At 42.0% G+C, this 21592-nt stretch overlaps 1 protein-coding gene across 3 annotated transcripts; it reads right to left on the bottom strand.

Moving 5' to 3' along the window:
• Positions 1-1691: 1691 nt before the first annotated feature.
• Positions 1692-9584, bottom strand: LOC114545583 (endonuclease domain-containing 1 protein). 3 transcript variants are annotated; one of them, XM_028563963.1, is made up of 3 exons: positions 9525-9584; positions 3721-4050; positions 1692-2649 (listed from the first exon to the last, which is right to left on the bottom strand). In XM_028563963.1, exons 1-3 carry the CDS (start codon positions 9552-9554, stop codon positions 1768-1770), a joined length of 1242 nt encoding a protein of 413 aa, XP_028419764.1. In that variant the 5' UTR covers positions 9555-9584; the 3' UTR covers positions 1692-1767. The 3 variants fall into 3 exon arrangements, with proteins under 3 accessions (XP_028419764.1, XP_028419766.1, XP_028419765.1); XM_028563965.1 differs by lacking the exon at positions 9525-9584 and adding an exon at positions 6075-6246 and having other exon boundaries at positions 3721-3977; XM_028563964.1 differs by lacking the exon at positions 9525-9584 and adding an exon at positions 5473-5580.
• Between the last annotated feature and the right edge of the window lie 12008 nt (positions 9585-21592).

The raw sequence follows: 21592 nt of genomic DNA, 5'->3' as shown, positions 1-21592 counted from the left end.
AGCAATTGTGGAAAAAAAGTCAGGATTACAGTTCTTCAAACATGAAAAAAGCTAAGATGTTTTTAAATGCATGCAATTTCAACATTTTGCCACCACAGAATTAGGGTCAAATTTAGGCAAATCACACTACTTGGTTAAGATAAATTGTTGTCAAGATTACATGTTCATTTAGAAATGCAGCTAGTCCTTATACTGACTCTGGACATTGGCATCGTCCAGTATGATTGTACCTGTCTAGCTGTTCATCATGTGTCAGCAAAACAATATACAAAATATGCATGTACAGTGCTGCTCATAAGTATTCATACCCATGCTAAAGTTGACTAAAAAGAGGAATTTTTATTTTTAAAGGCCAGTTATTTCATGGATCCAGGATACTATGCATCCTGATAAAGTTCCCTTGGTCTTTGGAATTAAAATAGCCCCACATCATCACATACCCTTCGCCATACCTAGAGATTGGCATGGTTTTATTACAGTTAGCCTAATACCTAACTGAGATAAGATCCATATCAATGCAAATCAAACCAGCTATTAGGCTAACTGAAATAAAACCATGCCAATCGTGAGATAAAAATAAAAATCTGCCTTCCTCTATGAATTTAATTATAGGGTATGAATAATTATGGCCCCTGTATTTTAAGGAAGAACATTTATTTATTTACAATACAATATTCATTGACAAAAACAATTGGTGTCCTTAAAAAGTCGGATTTTCCTCATTTTTTTAATTAAGGCATTAAGATCAATTTCCAAAAGATGATTTTTTTATTCCTCTTTTTAATCAACTTTAGCATGGGTATGAATACTTATGAGCAGCACTGTACATAATACATAAGAAGTTGAAGAAGGAGCTGAAGAAAACAGCGCTATAAGTAGACATTTAAGGTGCTGAGCTGTTGTGTTAGTTTGGGGTTCAGAAGTTGCAGGAATGAAGGTTCTTGATGTCTGGGTAGTTGAGTTAGTTTGGGGTTTAATAGTTAGATCAGTGGCAGTTACAGTTTGTACAACCACCTTCCCATTGCCGCCTCCTGGTGGTCCAACTTTAGAACAACACTTTCCACCACAAAACAGGACTGTGACTACATTTGTCTAATTTTAACACTCAAAATAGAAGAAGACATTACAGATATAGTTGTCCACGTCAATGGCACAAAATAAATCAGGGGTCAGGATGAGACAGGCAGAGTTTTGATTCAGAAGACTCATTGATGATACTTAATGAATAACAAGGTTCTGTCAGATCCCAATTTTAGTGGCAGCACTTTTATGGCATAGAGGAGCATTGTTTTAGTTAGTTTTTGTTATATTATATTGTTATATTGAATAAACACCAAACGTTTTAGCTAATTCTGATGCAGATTGACCTGCAAGCTGTTACCTCTTCATCAATAAAACATGGTTAATCCCGAGGAGGGTATTTGCATACAGTATATGTAGATAATGAATACATTTTAATTAGCATTTCCAAGTATAAATGCAAAAAAGTAATTCAAAGTATTGTAAATACATTTCAGAACTATGAGAGATCTTTAGCAGGAAAAGTTAACTCTCTCCTTGATCACATGTTTATGGAGAAGGAGAACCAGGAAATAAGTTGGAGTAAAATGCAATGCTACCAAGCCACGGCTGAGCGGCGTGCGTCGCTGCGACGTGTAGTTACATTTTTCGAGAGGTGCACGTCAGGCTACGGCGTAGGGTCCGAATATAGACGCAGAGGGGTCTGCGGGGGTATGCTGTCAATTCGATGCAGAAGCATAAAATGGCCTAAGGAAGGCCCAGAAGTTGAAGTAAAAGGGGCAGAAGTTGACGTAAGAGGGCCAGCGTTAGAGTGAGAAGGCCAGAAGTTGAAGAGGGAGAGCCAGAAGTTGAAGTGTGACCGGCAGATGTTGAAGTAGTTAAAGTGCATGGGGCAGATGTTGAATTAAGAGAGGCAGAAGTTGAAGTGCGAGGGCCAGAAGTTGAAGTGTGAGGGGCAGAAGTTGAAGTGCGAGGGACAGATATTGAAGTGTGATGGGCAGAAGTTGAAGTGTGAGGGCCAGAAGTGGGTGAAATGGATGGGGGGCAACTGCAGTTTACAATTTTTGGGTAAAACTCAGTAACAGTTGTGTGGAGCGGACACTGCGTTCCAGGAAACACTTTAAATTCAGCGTCGTCTCCCCTCAGCTCTTTATGGAGTTCTTCCAAAGTCTTAGTCTGCAGATATTTGTTTTCAGGGGGAACATTGTCGGCCCAGTGTGCGCTCGCTAGCCACATCTTCATGTTGGCGCTGTAGCAGCAGAACGCTGACCAGAGCATGGAGGGAATATTTATCCTGTTTCTGAGGATGTTGTTGCTGCTTGGCTGGGCTCCGGTTACCACAAAGCCTTCGATAACGCCATTGTTGCCGTTGCAGTATTTGTCCATGACACATTTGACGCACGTCTCCATTCTGTTCCAGCTTCCCTGGTTGAATCTGGCTGCTTGTGGGACGACGTTGGTCAGGGTGAAGGTGGCCATTTTGTCGGACCCGTTGAAAGCATGAGAGCTCGGAAATATGTGGCCCCTGTCAAACACTCTATTGCGCCTGTAGTCCATGTTCCCAGCCTGGTGGTTGTAGGTCTTGTTTTTGTCTCCGAGCTTCATGTTCTTGTCATCTTCGTCCTCAAGCTGTAAGAGTTAAAGTCTAAATTAGGACTATAGACAAAATCATAAATCACATTTATTGTGGTCAATATTGAAATTGCGATTAATCACCACGATTACTGATTGAGTTTTTGGAAAGATGTTGCATTTATTGAACTGTGAACTTTACCTTAAGTGAACTTTTTGAATACCCCTTGTAATGTAATAAATAACATAAAAATATATTCAAATGTTTTAATATTATTAAATAAAAAAACACAAAATAGGATCAACCCTTGCAGTGCATTTTCACAATCTATTGAAAACAAGTACCGGTAATAAATAAAATACATCAAAATATATTTGTGTTATTAATCCTGAACACAAGACAAAGTAAGAGTTTACTTGCAAACGTAATTTGCTAAATAATTGTCTCGATTACATTGTTTTTGTGATCGTTAGGAGCAGAGATTGAAGTTTATCAGTGTTTTAATCTCCCAACGTCTCCTTCCAGGCAGCGCTGCCTGGAAGGCACTAGGATTAGGCAATGGTTATGGTTATGGTTATGGTTAGGGTTAAGGTGCCTTGAAGTCAACGGTTGCAGGGCTGCCTGGAAGGAGACGTTGGGGGCTTAAAACACCATTGAGTGAGATTGAAATCGCGGTCACAATTTGATTAATTGCGCAGCCCTAGTCTGTGTTACAATCCAAATTTCATTACTATGAACACACACTAGTTTATTTTGACCCAATCCCACATACAGTATATTCCGTGTCGTAATTACTCACTAACTCAAGGGCGTTACTTTGGGTTCAACATTGGGGGGGAAGGTTGAGATCTTCAGCTGAATTGAAATTGTGAGCAAGAAAACACTTCATTTTCTGCATTCTGGTAAATTGTTCTGCATCAATGTATGGTGCAAATGTCTTTAAGTATTTAAATGAAATCATAATAGGTTTATTTGGGGGGAACGCACTGGTCAGTTTTGATTATTGGGGTTGTAACGCCCCATCCCCCCTGTAAACTACGCCTATTCACTAAATAACCAAACGTGTACTATACTCTTCAGCTGAAATAGTAACAAATATAAAATTTTCTCCTGTTTGCTAAACTCACCTGGGGCTCTATCTTCCAGTCGTTTGCGGGTCTCTTTCCTACTCCACCTCTGTACTTGTAAGCAGAAAACACTGGGATCCTGTTCTCGGTGTCGTAGAGAGTCACGAACCGTCTCTCGTTGTCAAAAGTCTGGCAAATGGGTTTGTATCGGTTCTGGTTCAGGATTCTCCCGCCCTCCAAGATGCCCGGGACCTGTGGCTGAGTTCCCTCGAGGAGAAACTGGTCACAGTCTGACAACGACTTTACCACTTCAGCCACTGTGGGAACAATGGACAGAAAGAAGGACGCAGCGAGGGGATACCACGTATTCGGTGACGTCATCGTCAAACACTGTGTATCATTAAGTGGACGGGAGAACAAAAACAATATAGTTGAGTTAGGTTGCAATCACACATACAGTTTGTTTTATCCAGTTTCAACCACAGCAGGAGAGTTATCTGTTGTTATTAGGGCTGCAACTAACGATTATTGTCATCTGTCCATATTGTTCCAATATATTGATTTAAAAAAACGGTAATTTTCTCGATTAATCGATTTGTTGTTTGGCCTTAGCCTGGTTGACACCAGACCCTCCTCAGTTGTAACTGAGAGTGGGTCTGGGGAAGGTTCATTCACAGCCCATTTCCAACGGGGCGTAACCAACGGATGCCGCTCAAATGCCTCTGGGCGCAATTGGATAGACCTTCAACCAATCAGAGCGATGAAGGAGATGACGTATGCAGAGCGACAGAAAAACATCTCAACCAGTGTTGAACGAGGGTTCAGTTGAAAACCCCAAAACAGCTAAAAATATATATTACTGCTCAGAAATGTATTAACCCCAAAAACAGCTAAAAACCTAAATTACTGCTATAAAAGTACTGGTATGTATTGTACTATTTGATTGTGTGCTTTCAAATGAAAGAGAGTAGGACACTGCTGTAGAAAAAGGGGAAGTTGATGTGATGGTCATTGATCATGTAGCCTGTGTAACATATAGAGAAGGAACATGCTCAAAAGTGAAGTTTCCTGTCTGTGCCATCTGCCTCTTGTCTACTTGACTTTTGGCTCATATCTGCATTAGCATATTCTTCTATATGACCTTTATGCCTGTGTATTTGTATTGGCTTATGTTACCCTACATGGGCATAACGATTGGTGAAACAAACCTTGCTGCCTTTTGGGGGAGTGAACCACAAACATTTTTTCATAAATAAGTGAGTTTTGCCAGCAAAATCCCTCTTGTGTGATTAGGGCACCTTGCTCTTTGGACGCGAAGGTTTCAGTACTTCAGCATTTAGAGAAGTTACTCACTGAATCTACTAGGTTTGGGACTTTGATAATTTTTCATTTTCGATCAACTCTGCTTATTAGGGGTCCAAGTCTGGAAGAACCGGCGGTAGCAATAGCTACGCCGTTCGCACAGCAGGGCTGTGGAACCCTATTGTTTTTCTAAGGATTTTCATTATTCTTCTTCTCCGCCTAAAACTCCGACTGCAGCCTAAACCGTACATAGTGGGGAGTTGCCATTTTCAGGACTGGTCCAAAACCCCGCAAGAACCTCAGGCGCAAAAATTAACCCATTTCCACCACTAGGTGGCGCTATAGCAGACAAAAACGCGTTTGGCCCTATAACTCCCACATCGTACACCCGACATTCAAAAACAATACATTTACGCGTTCCCTGGATCCAACTGAATCACGTGATATAGGCCACTCCCATTTCCGCCTAGACTTTTATGTCTTACAAATCGCGATTTATCAAAAACCTACTTTTTCAAACTCCTCCTAAACCGTGCGACCGATATGCACGAAACTTGAACCGTAGCATCTCCAGACTGACCTGACTAAAAGTTATGGAAAGAAATTTTATACGATAAAAATTGCGCATATAACGCACAAACAAATTTGCGTAGCTAACTATGAAAACACCAACTTTGCCATATCTCAGCCAAAATAAATGCTATCAACCCAAAACTTTAGATTATTCTTTGCCATGACCCTCTGGAGGGACCCCATGCGTTTTACGAAAATTGGTCACTAGGGGGCGCTACAACTACAAAAAGTTTATATCTCATGAACGGCTCATCCGATTTATACGAAATTTGATGCGTACCATCTGTGGCCAATCCTGAGGCCATCCCTAGAATGGAGTACCGAGGGGTCAAAGTGGGCGTGGCCTATGGGACCCAATGTGACCCAACTCTAGATTCACCACTTACACTAATGTGAACAACTTTAAATTTACAGGGTAGATGGACAATGGGCCGTAGATCACACCTACCAAAAATTACACATGTGGACCACTAGGTGGCGCTGTAATGGTTTTTTGTCATTAACTCCCACAATACACATCACACATTAGAAATTCTTACATCCACGTGTTCCTTGAATCATGCTGAATTGCCTGATATAGGCCCCGCACATTTCCGCACAAACGTTTTTTCGCAGTATCGCGCAACGTGCAAAACGAACTTTTGCGAACTAGTCCTAGGCCGTGCGACCGATCTGCACGAAACTTGGTAGTTAGCATCTCCAGATGGAACTGACAAAAAGTTATGGATATCGTTTTGCTACGTTGAAGTATGCCAATTTGACAACCAAACAAATTGTCCTAGTTAGCTACGAAACACGTATCATATCATATCTCGGTTAAATTTAAAGTTATCACCAAATGACTTGAGATCCTTGTTCAACATTCCACTACAATACTGTGTACCAAATTTGGCGAAGATCGGCCTTTAGGGGGCGCTATAAGCAACGTTTATTTGTTTTCCCGCCAATTTTCTCAATACATTTCAATGGGAAATTTGCTATTGCAATATCTCTGCCACAGTAAAAGCAATCAACACACAATTTGTGGTGCTCTTTCGGGATAGCGTTGTGAGGCGCTGTACCAAATTTGGCGAAGTTCGGCCATTAGGGGGCGCTATAGTCAACATATGTTTGCGTATACCACTTTGGGCCTTTTAATCCCTTCAGAGGTCGAGCATGTCGTATGCAACGCCAAACGGCACTTCTTAATACTAACTTCATAACTTCATAATCATAAATAGTCGAAGCGTAGGGTCTTTTGGAGCTAAAAGCTAACAGTTGCCCTTTTCTGCTGGTGTTTTCTTTGTCTTCCTAGCCCTTACAGAAGGTTTTGCGTCCAGCCTTGAAGTCCAGAGTTTTTCGGTTATTTTTAAATTGATCCATACTGTTATATCCAAGATTGATACACCGTGAGTTGAAAGCCTACTGAGTTGAAAGCCTACTTTACGGCTTTATTATCGACTTAATAGGCGCTGCGGTGTGGTCGGTCGGCCGGCCATTTCCTAAGGTTCTGAAATGCGAACAACTTTTGACTACTTTCCTTTTTTTAAACGACGTGAAAAGCAGAGTAGACCTCGTGCATCAAACCTCTCGATATTCACAGACGTGTGCCCCCACTACTTAATGCTTCGGGTCCCGCATCGGCGCAGCTTCGCGCTTCTTCGCGCTTCTTCGGGTGCGACTGGCGCGGCTCCCGTGGGCGTCGCGGACGACCGGCATCGGAGGCGAACGGCGTCGGAGGCGAGCGGCGTCGGAGGCGAGCGGCGTCGGAGGCGAGCGGCGTCGGAGGCGAGCGGCTTTAGGAGGCTGGCAGCGTCGGAGGCGGGCGGCATCGGAGGCGGGCGGCGTCGGAGGCTTGGGCCCCGTTCATAACTGCTTGCAGTTCTAGTTTGTATTTTGTTTTCCTTGCTACATATAAAATAAAAATACCTGAGCTTGTGTTGAGGTAGGTAACCAAAAACATCAGAATTATTTTACCTTTTTTGAAAGATTTTCTCTTTTTTCCTCCACACCTGACGTACAGGCAGGGGACACCCTATTTGAGGACAACTCAGACTCCTCTTTAACCGCCTGTGGCAAGTCATAGCCCAGCGGGGACTGATCTTGACAGTCAGCCCTCCTGTTATCTCTCAGCGGAGTGCTTTTCCCTACCCGCTCGGCTGGTCAGAGCCCCGAGTGCTTGGCCTCTCTCGACGCGGCGGCCAGGAAGGCTAGCGGGCGTCCTTTGGAAGGAAGGGACCTTCGGTGATCCTGAGAGGAGCGGCCTTAAAACCGTGAGTACTTGAGAAAAATCATTTGGTTATAAAGATTCCCTTGGGCAGTGCTTTTCATACACAGTTAGTACGGGACATCTAGGGTGGTAATCGAAGCCTCTTGCCTTGCTCCTGGGTTCCCTGACCCGGGCGAGTGCCCTTTAATACGGGCATGTGTGTCTCTCTGATAAACCAAAGAGCAGGGAAGTATCTGAAATAACTCCTTTTAATATAGACCAAACCAACCCCTCTGCTGACAGTGACTGGTGTTGCTGTACGGTAGAAGAAGGCATAATAGAAGCGAGGGTTATCGAGGGGAAGGCATGAAGGGAGTTGGCTTTGGATGAAAAAGTGATACGAAGTCTGGATAACTGTCACATCGCTCTTCACCAGCAAGCATGGTGCGGAGCCCGTCGAGCTATTGTCATCGTGTAAAGCCAGCCTCGACGGTTGTGATTGGTGCCTCGATTTGGAAAAAATTGGAAATGGGCTTGAATGGGCTCTTGGCCAGACAGACTTGCAGAGCAAATCTCAAATTTGCCGAATGTTCGTCAGGGTTTTCCCCAGGCTAGTTTGGCCTATGAAATGTTAGAAAATGGTGAAAATGTGGATCAGTGATTCCCCAAAAGCCCAAGATGACGTCCTCAAATGTCTTGTTTTGTCCACAACTCAAAGATATTCAGTTTACTGTCACAGAGGAGAGAGACGGTGTGGAACGGGCATTGAGGTGTTGTTTCTTGTTTGGTGGGTGTGTCAGAGATTGTTCAAACGCACCAGCGTTTTACTCCAATTAAACATTTTGCTACCTTATTTTGAGTTGCTCAGTGGGGCATGAAGCCATCATGGAGACAAACATTATATGACACTGTGCAGCCCATAGAGCAGGCACACTGACAGTCAGACCAGCCCGTCCGGCACCAACAACCATGCCAACCTCAAAATTGCTTAGATCACCTTTCTTTCTCATTCTGACATTCAGTTTGGAGTTCAGGAGATTGTCTTGACCAGGACCACACCCCTAAATGCATTGAAGCAGCTGCCATGTGATTGGTTGATTAGATAATTGCATTAATGACAAATTTAACAGGTGTTCCTAATAATCCTTTAGGTGAGTGTACCATGTAAGTCCATAAGAAAAGTTTTTTTAGGCCAGAGGGCATCACGTGACGCTAAAATTCCACCGTTTGCCTGCTATGTTCAATTTGCTTCAAAGCCTGACTCACTTTCTGGGGTCTGTGGTTTCAACCACAGATGGATAATAAAACAGGTTTCAACACATTCTTATTCAGTTAATCTAAAGCAGGGAAAACATATGTACATAAAAAAAAGTATTCTTCATGAACGTGCTAGAAAAAGATGTCAAAACTGATTAAACAAATTACCCAAATAAACATTTTTAAACTTTAAATTGCTGATCTAGTCTAGTCTGTGTATCTATTTTGTTGAGTTAACTTTAGTTTACTTCAAATATGTCCAAATTAAAGCTTGGAGTCATAATATTTATGGTGATATTTATGATACTCAAAACAATAAGGAAGCCAAACATTTGGAGTGAAAGTTTTCTGTGTTTTCAAAAACAAAAAAAAACATTTTTGAATACACTCACAACAAACACAAAACAAACATTTAATTCACATAAATATACAAATTATAGCTGTGCTTCTGCAAATCAGAATTTTCAATGTTTTCTAAGCCCAATGTAAGAAAATGTATACAATTTAAGTATAAACAGGGCAATAAACTCCAAGAAAAACTTACCAGCTTATGGACCAGCTTTGCAGAAATCATCCAAACCGTGTCTATATAGTGTTTATAGAGCACCAGAAACCAGACAGACTTCCTCAAATATGTATTACAAAATACTGTTAACTCAGCAGTTTATGATGGATGTGCTAACTTTCAGTCATGCAGTATTCATAAAGGAATAGTTTACCCAAAACAACATAATTGTTAGTTGTTCTCACTTCCCTGGGCTCTCTTTGGTCCCAGATAAAGTTTTCTAATGATTTGAAATTCTTAATCACATCTAAAAACATACCACCTACAAAGTACACTCCATGAAGTCAAATAGAAAACAATCTTTGAACAAAAAAGTACAATCAATGAATATTGAAAAATAAATTGCACAAATAAAAAGCTAAACAGCAATTCAACCAATCATTGACTCCATTTTTTTCTCATTGGGTGTCTGCTGTACAGATTCTAAAGCCCTTTGAGACATATTTGCGATTTGGGGCAATGAAAAAAAAAAACCTGGGTTAAAAACCAATACAATTCTGTTGATAAAAAAAACAAAAAAATAAATTGATTTTACGTATAAGATGCAAAGCAATTGTAGAACAGTTTTAAAAAAATTAAGACAGGATTACAATTCTTCAAAAATGACATTAAATTACAACATTTTGGAGGGTTAAAAGCTATGATATTTAAATACATTTTAATGCAATTTCACCATGTGAAGTTCAGAAGGGTTCAGAAGTTGCAGGAATGAAGGTTGTTGGTGTCTGATTGGGGGTGATTCAGGTTCAGAAGTTGCAGGAATGAAGGCCATTGATGTCTGGTCGGAGGTGTTAGTTTGGGGTTCAGAAGTTGCAGGAATGAAGGCCATTGATGTCTGGTCGGAGGTGTTAGTTTGGGGTTCAGAAGTTGCGGGAATGAAGGTTGTTGGTGTCTGGTTGGGGCTGTTTTTTGTGGTTCAGAAGTTGTGGGAATGAAGGTTGTTGGTGTCTGATTGGGGGGGGTTTGTTTTGGGTTCAGAAGCTGAAGAACTGAAGATCGTTGATGTCTGATTGGGGGTGATTCAGGTTCTGAAGTTGGAATGAAGGCCATTGATGTCTGGTTGGGGGTGGTTGTTTGGGGTTCAGAAGGGGTGGGAAATGAAGGTGTTGTTGTCAGGTTGGGGGTGGTTGGTTGGGGTACAGAAGTGGTGATAAATGAAGGTGGTGTCAGGTTGGAGGTGGTTGTTTGGGGTTCAGAAGGGGCGAGAAATGAAGGTCTTGGTGTCAGGTTGGGGGTGGTTGTTTGGGGTTCAGAAGGGCTGGGAAATGAAGGTCTTGGTGTCAGGTTGGGGGTGGTTGTTTGGGGTTCAGAAGTGGTGATAAATGAAGGTGGTGTCAGGTTGGAGGTTCTTGTTTGGGGTTCAGAAGGGGCGGGAAATGAAGGTCTTGGTGTCAGGTTGGGGGTGGTTGTTTGGGGTTCAGAAGTGGTGATAAATGAAGGTGGTGTCAGGTTGGGGGTGCTTGTTTGGGGTTCAGAAGGGGCGGGAAATGAAGGTCTTGGTGTCAGGTTGGGGGTGGTTGTTTGGGGTTCAGAAGTGGTGATAAATGAAGATGGTGTCAGGTTGGAGGTGCTTCTTTGGGGTTCAGAAGGGGCGGGAAATGAAGGTCTTGGTGTCAGGTTGGGGGTGGTTGTTTGGGGTTCAGAAGTGGTGATAAATGAAGATGGTGTCAGGTTGGAGGTGCTTCTTTGGGGTTCAGAAGGGGCGGGAAATGAAGGTCTTGGTGTCAGGTTGGGGGTGGTTGTTTGGGGTTCAGAACGGGCGGGAAATGAAGGTCTTGGTGTCAGGTTGGGGGTGGTTGTTTGGGGTTCAGAAGTGGTGATAAATGAAGGTGGTGTCAGGTTGGAGGTGCTTGTTTGGGGTTCAGAAGGGGCGGGAAATGAAGGTCTTGGTGTCAGGTTGGGGGTGGTTGTTTGGGGTTCAGAAGTGGTGATAAATGAAGATGGTGTCAGGTTGGAGGTGCTTCTTTGGGGTTCAGAAGGGGCGGGAAATGAAGGTCTTGGTGTCAGGTTGGGGGTGGTTGTTTGCGGTTCAGAAGTGGTGGGAAATGAAGGTCTTGGTGTCAGGTTGGGGGTGGTTGGTTGGGGTACAGAAGTGGTGATAAATGAAGGTGGTGTCAGGTTGGAGGTGGTTGGTTGGGGTTCAGAAGTGGTGATAAATGAAAGTGGTGTCAGGTTGGAGGTGCTTGTTTGGGGTTCAGAAGGGGCGGGAAATGAAGGTCTTGGTGTCAGGTTGGGGGTGGTTGTTTGGGGTTCAGAAGTGGTGATAAATGAAGGTGGTGTCAGGTTGGAGGTGGTTGGTTGGGGTTCAGAAGTGGTGATAAATGAAGGTGGTGTCAGGTTGGAGGTGCTTGTTTGGGGTTCAGAAGTGGTGATAAATGAAGGTGGTGTCAGGTTGGAGGTGGTTGGTTGGGGTTCAGAAGGGGCAGGAAATGAAGGTCTTGGTGTCAGGTTGGGGGTGGTTGTTTGGGGTTCAGAAATGGTGATAAATGAAGGTGGTGTCAGGTTGGAGGTGGTTGTTTGGGGTTCAGAAGGGGCGAGAAATGAAGGTCTTGGTGTCAGGTTGGGGGTGGTTGTTTGGGGTTCAGAAGTGGTGATAAATGAAGGTGGTGTCAGGTTGGAGGTGGTTGGTTGGGGTTCAGAAGTGGTGATAAATGAAGGTGGTGTCAGGTTGGAGGTGCTTGTTTGGGGTTCAGAACGGGCGGGAAATGAAGGTCTTGGTGTCAGGTTGGGGGTGGTTGTTTGGGGTTCAGAAGTGGTGATAAATGAAGGTGGTGTCAGGTTGGAGGTGCTTGTTTGGGGTTCAGAAGGGGCGGGAAATGAAGGTCTTGGTGTCAGGTTGGGGGTGGTTGTTTGGGGTTCAGAAGTGGTGATAAATGAAGATGGTGTCAGGTTGGAGGTGCTTCTTTGGGGTTCAGAAGGGGCGGGAAATGAAGGTCTTGGTGTCAGGTTGGGGGTGGTTGTTTGTGGTTCGGAAGTGGTGGGAAATGAAGGTGTTGTTGTCAGGTTGGGGGTGGTTGGTTGGGGTACAGAAGTGGTGATAAATGAAGGTGGTGTCAGGTTGGAGGTGGTTGGTTGGGGTTCAGAAGTGGTGATAAATGAAGGTGGTGTCAGGTTGGAGGTGGTTGCTTGGGGTTCAGAAGTGGTGATAAATGAAGGTGGTGTCAGGTTGGAGGTGGTTGGTTGGGGTTCAGAAGGGGCAGGAAATGAAGGTCTTGGTGTCAGGTTGGGGGTGGTTGTTTGGGGTTCAGAAATGGTGATAAATGAAGGTGGTGTCAGGTTGGAGGTGGTTGTTTGGGGTTCAGAAGGGGCGAGAAATGAAGGTCTTGGTGTCAGGTTGGGGGTGGTTGTTTGGGGTTCAGAAGTGGTGATAAATGAAGGTGGTGTCAGGTTGGAGGTGGTTGGTTGGGGTTCAGAAGTGGTGATAAATGAAGAAGGTTGGGTGTCAGGTTGGGGTTCAGGTGAAGGTTTGGGGTTCAGGTTGGGGTGGTTGTTTGGGGTTCAGAAGGTAAATGAAGGTGTCAGGTTGGGGGTGGTTGTTTGGGGTTCAGAAGTGGTGATAAATGAAGGTGGTGTCAGGTTGGAGGTGCTTGTTTGGGGTTCAGAAGGGGCGGGAAATGAAGGTCTTGGTGTCAGGTTGGGGGTGGTTGTTTGGGGTTCAGAAGTGGTGATAAGTGAAGATGGTGTCAGGTTGGAGGTGCTTCTTTGGGGTTCAGAAGGGGCGGGAAATGAAGGTCTTGGTGTCAGGTTGGGGGTGGTTGTTTGTGGTTCGGAAGTGGTGGGAAATGAAGGTGTTGTTGTCAGGTTGGGGGTGGTTGGTTGGGGTACAGAAGTGGTGATAAATGAAGGTGGTGTCAGGTTGGAGGTGGTTGGTTGGGGTTCAGAAGTGGTGATAAATGAAGGTGGTGTCAGGTTGGAGGTGGTTGCTTGGGGTTCAGAAGTGGTGATAAATGAAGGTGGTGTCAGGTTGGAGGTGGTTGGTTGAGGTTCAGTAGTGGTGATAAATGAAGGTGGTGTCAGATTGGAGGTGGTTGGTTGGGGTTCAGAAGTGGTGATAAATGAAGGTGGTGTCAGGTTGGGGGTGGTTGGTTGGGGTACAGAAGTGGTGATAAATGAAGGTGGTGTCAGGTTGGAGGTGGTTGGTTGGGGTTCAGAAGTGGTGATAAATGAAGGTGGTGTCAGGTTGGAGGTGGTTGCTTGGGGTTCAGAAGTGGTGATAAATGAAGGTGGTGTCAGGTTGGAGGTGGTTGGTTGAGGTTCAGTAGTGGTGATAAATGAAGGTGGTGTCAGATTGGAGGTGGTTGGTTGGGGTTCAGAAGTGGTGATAAATGAAGGTGGTGTCAGGTTGGGGGTGGTTGGTTGGGGTTCAGAAGTGGTGATAAATGAAGGTGGTGTCAGGTTGGAGGTGGTTGATTGGGGTTCAGAAGTGGTGATAAATGAAGGTGGTGTCAGGTTGGAGGTGGTTGGTTGGGGTTCAGAAGTGGTGGTAAATGAAGGTGGTGTCAGGTTGGAGGTGCTTGGTTGGGGTTCAGAAGTGGTGATAAATGAAGGTGGTGCCAGGTTGGAGGTGGTTGGTTGGGGTTCAGAAGTGGTGATAAATGAAGGTGGTGTCAGATTGGAGGTGGTTGGTTCGGGTTCAGAAGTGGTGATAAATGAAGGTGGTGTCAGGTTGGAGGTGGTTGGTTGGGGTTCAGAAGTGGTGATAAATGAAGGTGGTGTCAGGTTGGAGGTGGTTGGTTGGGGTTCAGAAGTGGTGATAAATGAAGGTGGTGTCAGATTGGAGGTGGTTTGTTGGGGTTCAGAAGGGTCGGGAAATGAAGGTCTTGGTGTCAGGTTGGGGGTGAATGTTGAGGTTTGTTCATTTAAATCAAATGCATTAGAATTTGGAAATAAATGGCCCCTATTATAAACTCTGACTTTGTTCTTCTCTATTTCATAATAATCATCAATGGCCTGGTAGCGGTATGTGCCATCCCTCATGTTGTTGGTGTTTCTTTCTTCAAGCTGCAAAAGTTGAAAGGCTCAGTCAGTGATACTCTTATTGTAGTGGTACGATAAAATAAACTACCAGAAAAGGTATTTGTTTGCAGTTTTATTTTTATTCCCAAAGTAACCCAAACCACGGTTATCTGATTTAATGTGACAGTTCAGATTGAGTAAAAATTCCAGTGATTTGTATGTTTATTTTTAAACGGGAAATTAACAATTTTCAGAGGTAATCCTAGTGATCAGCACTGATCACAAAAAAAGTTGTATTAATGATTTTATTTTCATTAAAGAGACAGAAAAACATACCTGTGGGTCTATCTGCCAAGAAGATGGTCTGCGTGTTTTTTCAGTGTTTTGTTGTCCTCTGTACTTGTAAGCAGAAAACACTGGAATCTTGTTCTCGGTGTCGTAGAGCGTCACAAACCGTCTCTGGTCCTTGTAAGTCTGGCAAATGGGTTTGTATCTCTCCGGGTTCACAATTTTTCCTTCCTCAAAAATGCCTGGGATGTGTGGCAGAGTTCCATCAAGAAGAAACTCGCCACAGTCTGACATTGAGGTCACCACTTCAGTTAGTGTAGGATCGATGGAAATGAAGAGGAAGGCAGCGAGGGGCAGGAGATGCCATCTCTTTAGTGAAGTCATCATCACGTACTGGCTCAGAGGAAAACACAAATAATTGTCAAACATAGCATAGAATTAGAGTTTGTGTAACCTGTTAAAATAGCCTCGTCTCACACTAAATGGGGAATAAATGACTCTATACGCCATGTATGTTAATTGTTGGCAGGTAACTATTTTGGACATTTGGTGACGGTACTTAGATGCACACAGGGTTATATTTCAAGAAGCATAGGTGGCAGGAGAGACAGGGCACAGGTGTAGGGACAGGAACATGGCAGCACTGTGGCTCAGTGGTTAGCACTTCTACCTCACAGCAAGAAAGTTCTGGCTTCGAAACCAGGTTGTCCCAGGCCTTTCTGTGTGGAGTTTGCATGTTCTCCCCATGCTTGCGTGGGTTTCCTCCGGGTGCTCCCGGTTTCTCCCCACCATAAAGACATGCATGCAACTAGGACTACAGTTGAAAATTTGCCGACTGGCTAACACTGGCGCATTTACAGAAATGTTGATTAATGTGCATTGTCCTAATCAAAATAAATAAATCTTAATCTTAAACAGACCACACCACCAACAGATCCAGGGGTGGAGCGAAGGCCTTGCCTTCTGAATGTTTTTCTCAAAACCCCCAAATCTTTTAGGGTTTTAAAATAACTTCAACTTTTGTCATTTTTTCGGGCAAATCAATAAAGCAAAAGTTCTGTTGTAAACTCTACTAAAATAGATTTTAAAGGTGCTCTAAGCGATTCTGGGTGAGGTCACTTCTTGTTGATTTTCAAAGTATTGTCAAACTAAACGGAGGCTAGCTCGCCCCTTCTTCCTCCTCCTCCAGTCCCCTCCCCCTTGCTTCTGTGCTTCCTGAACAGTCACGAACTTGCATTGTGGAAGTAGCCTACGTGCTAACGCTGCTGCGGTGATGGCTCAACCAACTCCTTCTTGTCGGTTATTGGCTGGAACGCTGTTTGTTATGTTTGGTGGCGCAGGTTGGCATGGTTTGTTTTTGTTGCCGTTTGTGGAGCCTGAGCTGTCTACAGAGACCACATTTGTGTTCAGGGGACAGGCAGCTAGCAGATAGTGAGGAGATGTATGCTGTATGCGACTAAAATGTTGTAGCCTAAAAAACGCCTGACATCGCTTAGAGCAGTCATTCCCAAACTGTGGTCCGTGAGGGTACTGCAGGTGGTCCATGGAAAAGCAAAATAAAATATAAAATAATAGTTACCAGGAAATTCCCATAAAAATTAAGAATATGTATATTGATATAACATTGTAATTACTGTATAGATTTAATATTCCATTGCTATTGAGTAAAATAAATAAATTAAATATGTGGCAGCCGTTGTGTGCAGTAAACTTTCTTTTAACAAGCCTGTTGTACTGATGCGATGACCAGTTATAGTTTTAGTGCTAGTAGGCTTATTAAGAGGTGCAGATTAATTCAGGTAGGACTGTGTGTAGACATATTTTATTATGTGTATTATGAGGTGGTCCATGAAAATTCTTAATTACAAATAGTGGTACACACACACAAAAAGTTTGAAAATCCCTGGCTTAGAGCACCTTTAAGATGAGCAATGCTGTTTACCCCAAATTCCTACCCTACCTATATAATGTAACTTAAAAGTAGAAACATCAGACAATGTTTGCCTCTCTTTAAGTGGCAGGAGTACAGTAGATTACTCTAATCTATGTTCTGTGACCTTCATTCCTTCCTGGAGGGAAGCCACGATTAAACCTGGGAAAAACTTACTTGTTGATTCATTTAGGATTAATGACCTCCACAGCAACAAGCTTTGCTTTGCTTACTTGACTATTATATTGCATTGCTTTGATTGTGAAGCACTTTGTGACTGGTGTCACTTTAATTGAATGTAAAAGAACAGCAATAGACCTTCTTCACAGCAGACATTTTGACTTGTCATAGTAGGAAAAGCACAGCTGAAATTGATAACCTTAACAATGGCTCAATTCCATCAAGTGTCCCAGTAAGCTATTTCAGTGAGTCAGCATGCCCAATACCAGGGCCTCTCCTAAGTGGAATGCAGCCATCATTAATGGTTTTGAATACACCTGTGCTTTTCCTACTATATACTAATAAATACATGTCTGCCTACTGTCTACTCTGTAGCATGCCATAGTTTTAGTTTCATTGTTATTCTGAGTAGGGTTGCAACTAATGATTATTTGCATTGTGGATTAATCTGTGGATTCTTAAATACTTACGTACATTAAATAAATTACTTTGATACTTAAGTACAGTATATATCAAATACTTTAAGACTTTTACTTAAAAGATATTCTAAAAGGTAACTTTCACTTCTACCAAGGTCTTTTTCTAGTACGATACTTGTACTTTTACTCAAGTATTGCTTTCTAGTACTTTATACAACACTGCATATCATACAAACAAATAGTCCCTACATCAGACACCGACAGACATAACATGAAGAACATACATCACACACTACAATACACTATACACCTACTTGGGTATGACCAGGCCAGCTGGACATCTAGCTTATTTTGACTGAGCTGTGTGATCATTTTGGAGAATGTAGATTGTGGTTCTGTTAAAGTGTGTTGTCGATATACTAACAGGTGTGTGCATTATTATTGTCTACTTCATCAATAAAGGTTGGCCTTGTGTTTATATATATATATATATATATATACACATATACATATATATATATACTAGATGACATACAATGTTAAAACAATCTTTGAAGCCTGTAAAATGGAAGCTTCTTTTGGCTAATTTTAACCTAAGAGTTTTATGTATGTTGAGTATTTAACTACATCAATATTTGCGTGCATGTTCACAGGCCTAGGGGTCATATAAATCACTTAACAAACTTAACTTTTACTTCAAGTGAAAAAAGAACACAAAAGAGCCTCTAAACTCTGTTCTTTTTAAGAAATGTGTATCCTGTTCTGACCTACACTACAGTAGGGCTGGGCATTAATTCAAAATTATGATTTATCGTCTTTCAATGGGATCATATCGTGATGAAAGCATATATAGAGATATATTGATAACAAGCACATACCTAATTTTCTCATTGTGATTTGTTTTTTTCTCTGTAATTTCATTTGAAAAACTGTTTACCACATTGGTTATTTATCTAAAATCTCATCTTGAAAAATATTTAGTGAATGCACAAATTGTCAACCCAACAATATCGTCGCAAAAAGGATATCGATGTAATTGGTCAATAATATCGTGATATCTGATTTTCTTCATATCGCCCAGCCCTACTGTACAGGTTTTTATACACCAAATAGTTTTAAAACCTGGTGTTTTTATGTTTTGTTTAGCTATTTTGTGAAGCACTTTGTAACGTGGATTTTGAAAAGTGCTCTAAGAATAAACATTTTTATTAGTAGTAGGCCAATTTAGATTATTTAGTTTTTTTTATTACACAAAGAAGCTTAGAATTTAAGACTAGATGAGAATTTAAAACTAGATTAAATTAGATTTAAGAAAAAGTGATATCCCGCACTCTGTTCTTGCTACAGCATCACGGTTTTAAAAAAACTAAACGTTTGGATCCCTCTGGACCTTCGTCATGAGTATTTTCAACAAAGATTACAACAATACTCTTAAATACATAATGTCCGGGCCCCAGGTTAGCTTACCTGGTAGAGCGTTCGCCCATATATAGAGGCTTACTCCTGGCCGTAGCGGCCAGTAGCTTTGCTGCATGTATTCCCCCTACTCTCTCCCCTTTCATGTCTAAGCTGTCCTGTCCAAATAAAGGCCTAAAAATGCCCAAAAGATAATCTTTAAAAAAAATAAAAATAAAATGCATAATGTTACGCTTATATTTAAGAGAATTGTTGTAAAATGTTTTTGTTTAAATTAAGCATAAATCAAAGAAACCATTGAAGCTGATTGCAAGCAAAAAATACCACAAATCAGTTTGTTCCCACACCTCCAATGTTAGGATTTGTTGGATAATAATTTTAAACTCAATATCCTTTTTTCTTGATTTTGGACATTTTCAATCAGACAAGCCAAGACACCTGAACACGACACCTTGAATTGTGGGGGAAACTGCGATGCTTAATTTTCCTAAAACAATTAATCGAAAAATTGAGAACCAAGAAGAACTTACCTTCTTAGATACGAGCTTCGTGAAATCTGCCCAAAACAGAATCCAAGTTGGTATTTAACTGAAACTGTGTGAAAGAGGTCTGAGATTTAATTTCAGTGGAGGTGTGGCTCCAGCAATATTTATTTTAAGTTTAAGTGGCACAAGTCCAGATTGCAGACGTACACTTGACTTTCCCTCCAGGGGCGTAGCAAAATATTCTGAGCCCTGTAGAAAGGCATTCTCAATGGGCCCCTCCCCACATCCACAGCTATTCACTCGAGCATCTTTTTGGGCCCTTCTCACATGAGGGCCCTGGGTACTCAGTCCCCTTTCCACCCTCAGTCCAATACCCCCTGTTTCCCTCCACCGTTGCAGCAGAAAATCCTGGTCACGACTTTTTGTTCACTGTGACCACACATTTATTTATGTCCTATAACTGTGCGTGCTTTCAAAGTTGGTCATCATGTCAACTTAATGATCAAAGTACATTTACATCAAGAATTGTATTACAAAAAAACTTGATTATTTCCATTTCATGCTATATACTTTATACTCCACTCATAATCAAAGTGTTCTTCTCCATGAGGATGTTATCAAACGCTTAATGACACCCCAATCATTTACTTCCACTCCTTTACAGTACTTTTAATATTATTGTGCAGGATGTGATGGGAGTAAGGTAAATTTGTGGGACAGTGGAATAAAACAAATCAAAGAAACAGAGGTCATTCCTTAAATGTTACAGGAACACTTCACACAGCCGAGTCATTCATACTGTGTGTTGTGGCTTGATGTACTTTTGTTATCTGATAGCGCTCTCATTAACGTTGGCAGATAAACACCAAAGCACTTATGGCGTTTTTCCATTACATGGTACCTGTTTGACTCAACTCACCTTTATTGGTTTTCCCATTGTGAAAAAAAGTCCCTGGTACCTGCCAACTAGGGATGCAACGATTACAGATGTAACGGTAAACCACGATAAAAATGTTGACGATAACAATTACCGTTTTTTTTTAAGTCAGGGGTGTCGAACTTAACTTCACTAAGGGCCACATTGGAAAATGAGAATCACATTAAGGGCCGGACATGTTTCACATGATATCTTTCAACCGAAAAGTTGAAAAATACCTGCGACTGTATCATTTGTGTCTCAAATAGCTTTCTTGCTAACAGTTTGGTCAACATAAAGCCCTAAAAAGTCAGCAAGAAAGTTCCTTAGTCATCACAGAGTTTAGCAAATGACCTGACTCACAACAACCTCATTCACAGCCTGAATATGTAAACTCTCTGGTTCTTCTGCAATTTTTGAGCCTCAAATTCAGCAAATCTGCCAAATTCTGCTTTGAGTGTCGCACAACTGCAGTCTGTAAAACAGTTTCCCGTCTTTTTGGTTTGGCTCACATCTAGGTGTGCGAAAATCTATTGTGAACATTAATTGAAACAGTTTGTTTAATCCTTCCCAGCTTCATGCGAGTCTCCCGAAGTTGCCGCGCGGGGCGCACTGCGTAGCCTACGACGTTTCTTGAAGTTGGAATAATGGCGGTTTCTTTGATTTGTTTACACATTGTTCTTTATGTCTTAGCTTGAATGTTTGGATTTGTATAATTTAAACCTGCACTACTGGAAATGTTCCTGATAAATAAGCTGTTTACATGCTGAACGCTTGTTCCTTTAATGTTAAAAGTTGCACTTTTGATAAGGTTTTGCCTATATATTTAAAATAAATACCGCGATAATACTGAAAACCGTGATCATTTCGGTCACTGTAAGCGTCAGGTTAAATTTCCATACAGTTACATCCCTACTGCCAACAGGTACTTTTTTTAATATCACCTCCGTCGAGGTTCCAAGCGAGCTGAGGCGATACCAAAAGGTGACGTGAAAACCTGCAGACTACTGAGAGAGAATTGCCACTAATCATCCCGTCATAATTGCTTAGCAACAGACGGGGGGTGACCTGAACAAACCCGCCATTTTTAAATAGGTTAGCCAGCAAATTAAAATTTTGGCTCATTAACAATTATGTCTGCCAACATTAAAAGCCGAGCCTATCGCGCTGTATTATATATTTTATATATCGTAGCTTTTTGAACTTGTTTTTTGTGTTGTGATATTGTAACAGGTACTGTGTACCTTAAGTATTTAACAGTGTTGTTTATATTGTAGTTATCAAATTTGCCATAGACTTGTTAATGTTTCTCAGGGCTCCAGACTAACTTTTTTCACTAGGAGCACAGTGGCCCCCTACTGAAAATTTTAGGGGCGCAACCAGAAAATTTAGGGGCACACACCGTAAATCAACATGCTAACCAAATATTCACATTTCCACTAATTTCCACTGTATTA

This window comes from Perca flavescens, chromosome 19, assembly GCF_004354835.1.
Source record: "Perca flavescens isolate YP-PL-M2 chromosome 19, PFLA_1.0, whole genome shotgun sequence".
NCBI classification, from domain to species: Eukaryota; Metazoa; Chordata; class Actinopteri; order Perciformes; family Percidae; genus Perca; species Perca flavescens.
This window is presented reverse-complemented; position numbering and strand designations above follow the sequence as displayed.

Coding starts and splice junctions, on each gene's coding strand:
- LOC114545583 (XM_028563963.1), bottom strand. CDS start 9,554: ATGATTTCTGCAAAGCTGGTCCATAAGCTG. Junction 4,051..9,524: donor CAAAGCTGGTCCATAAGCTG/GTAAGTTTTTCT, acceptor AATGATACACAG/TGTTTGACGATGACGTCACC. Junction 2,650..3,720: donor ACTGGAAGATAGAGCCCCAG/GTGAGTTTAGCA, acceptor TAACTCTTACAG/CTTGAGGACGAAGATGACAA.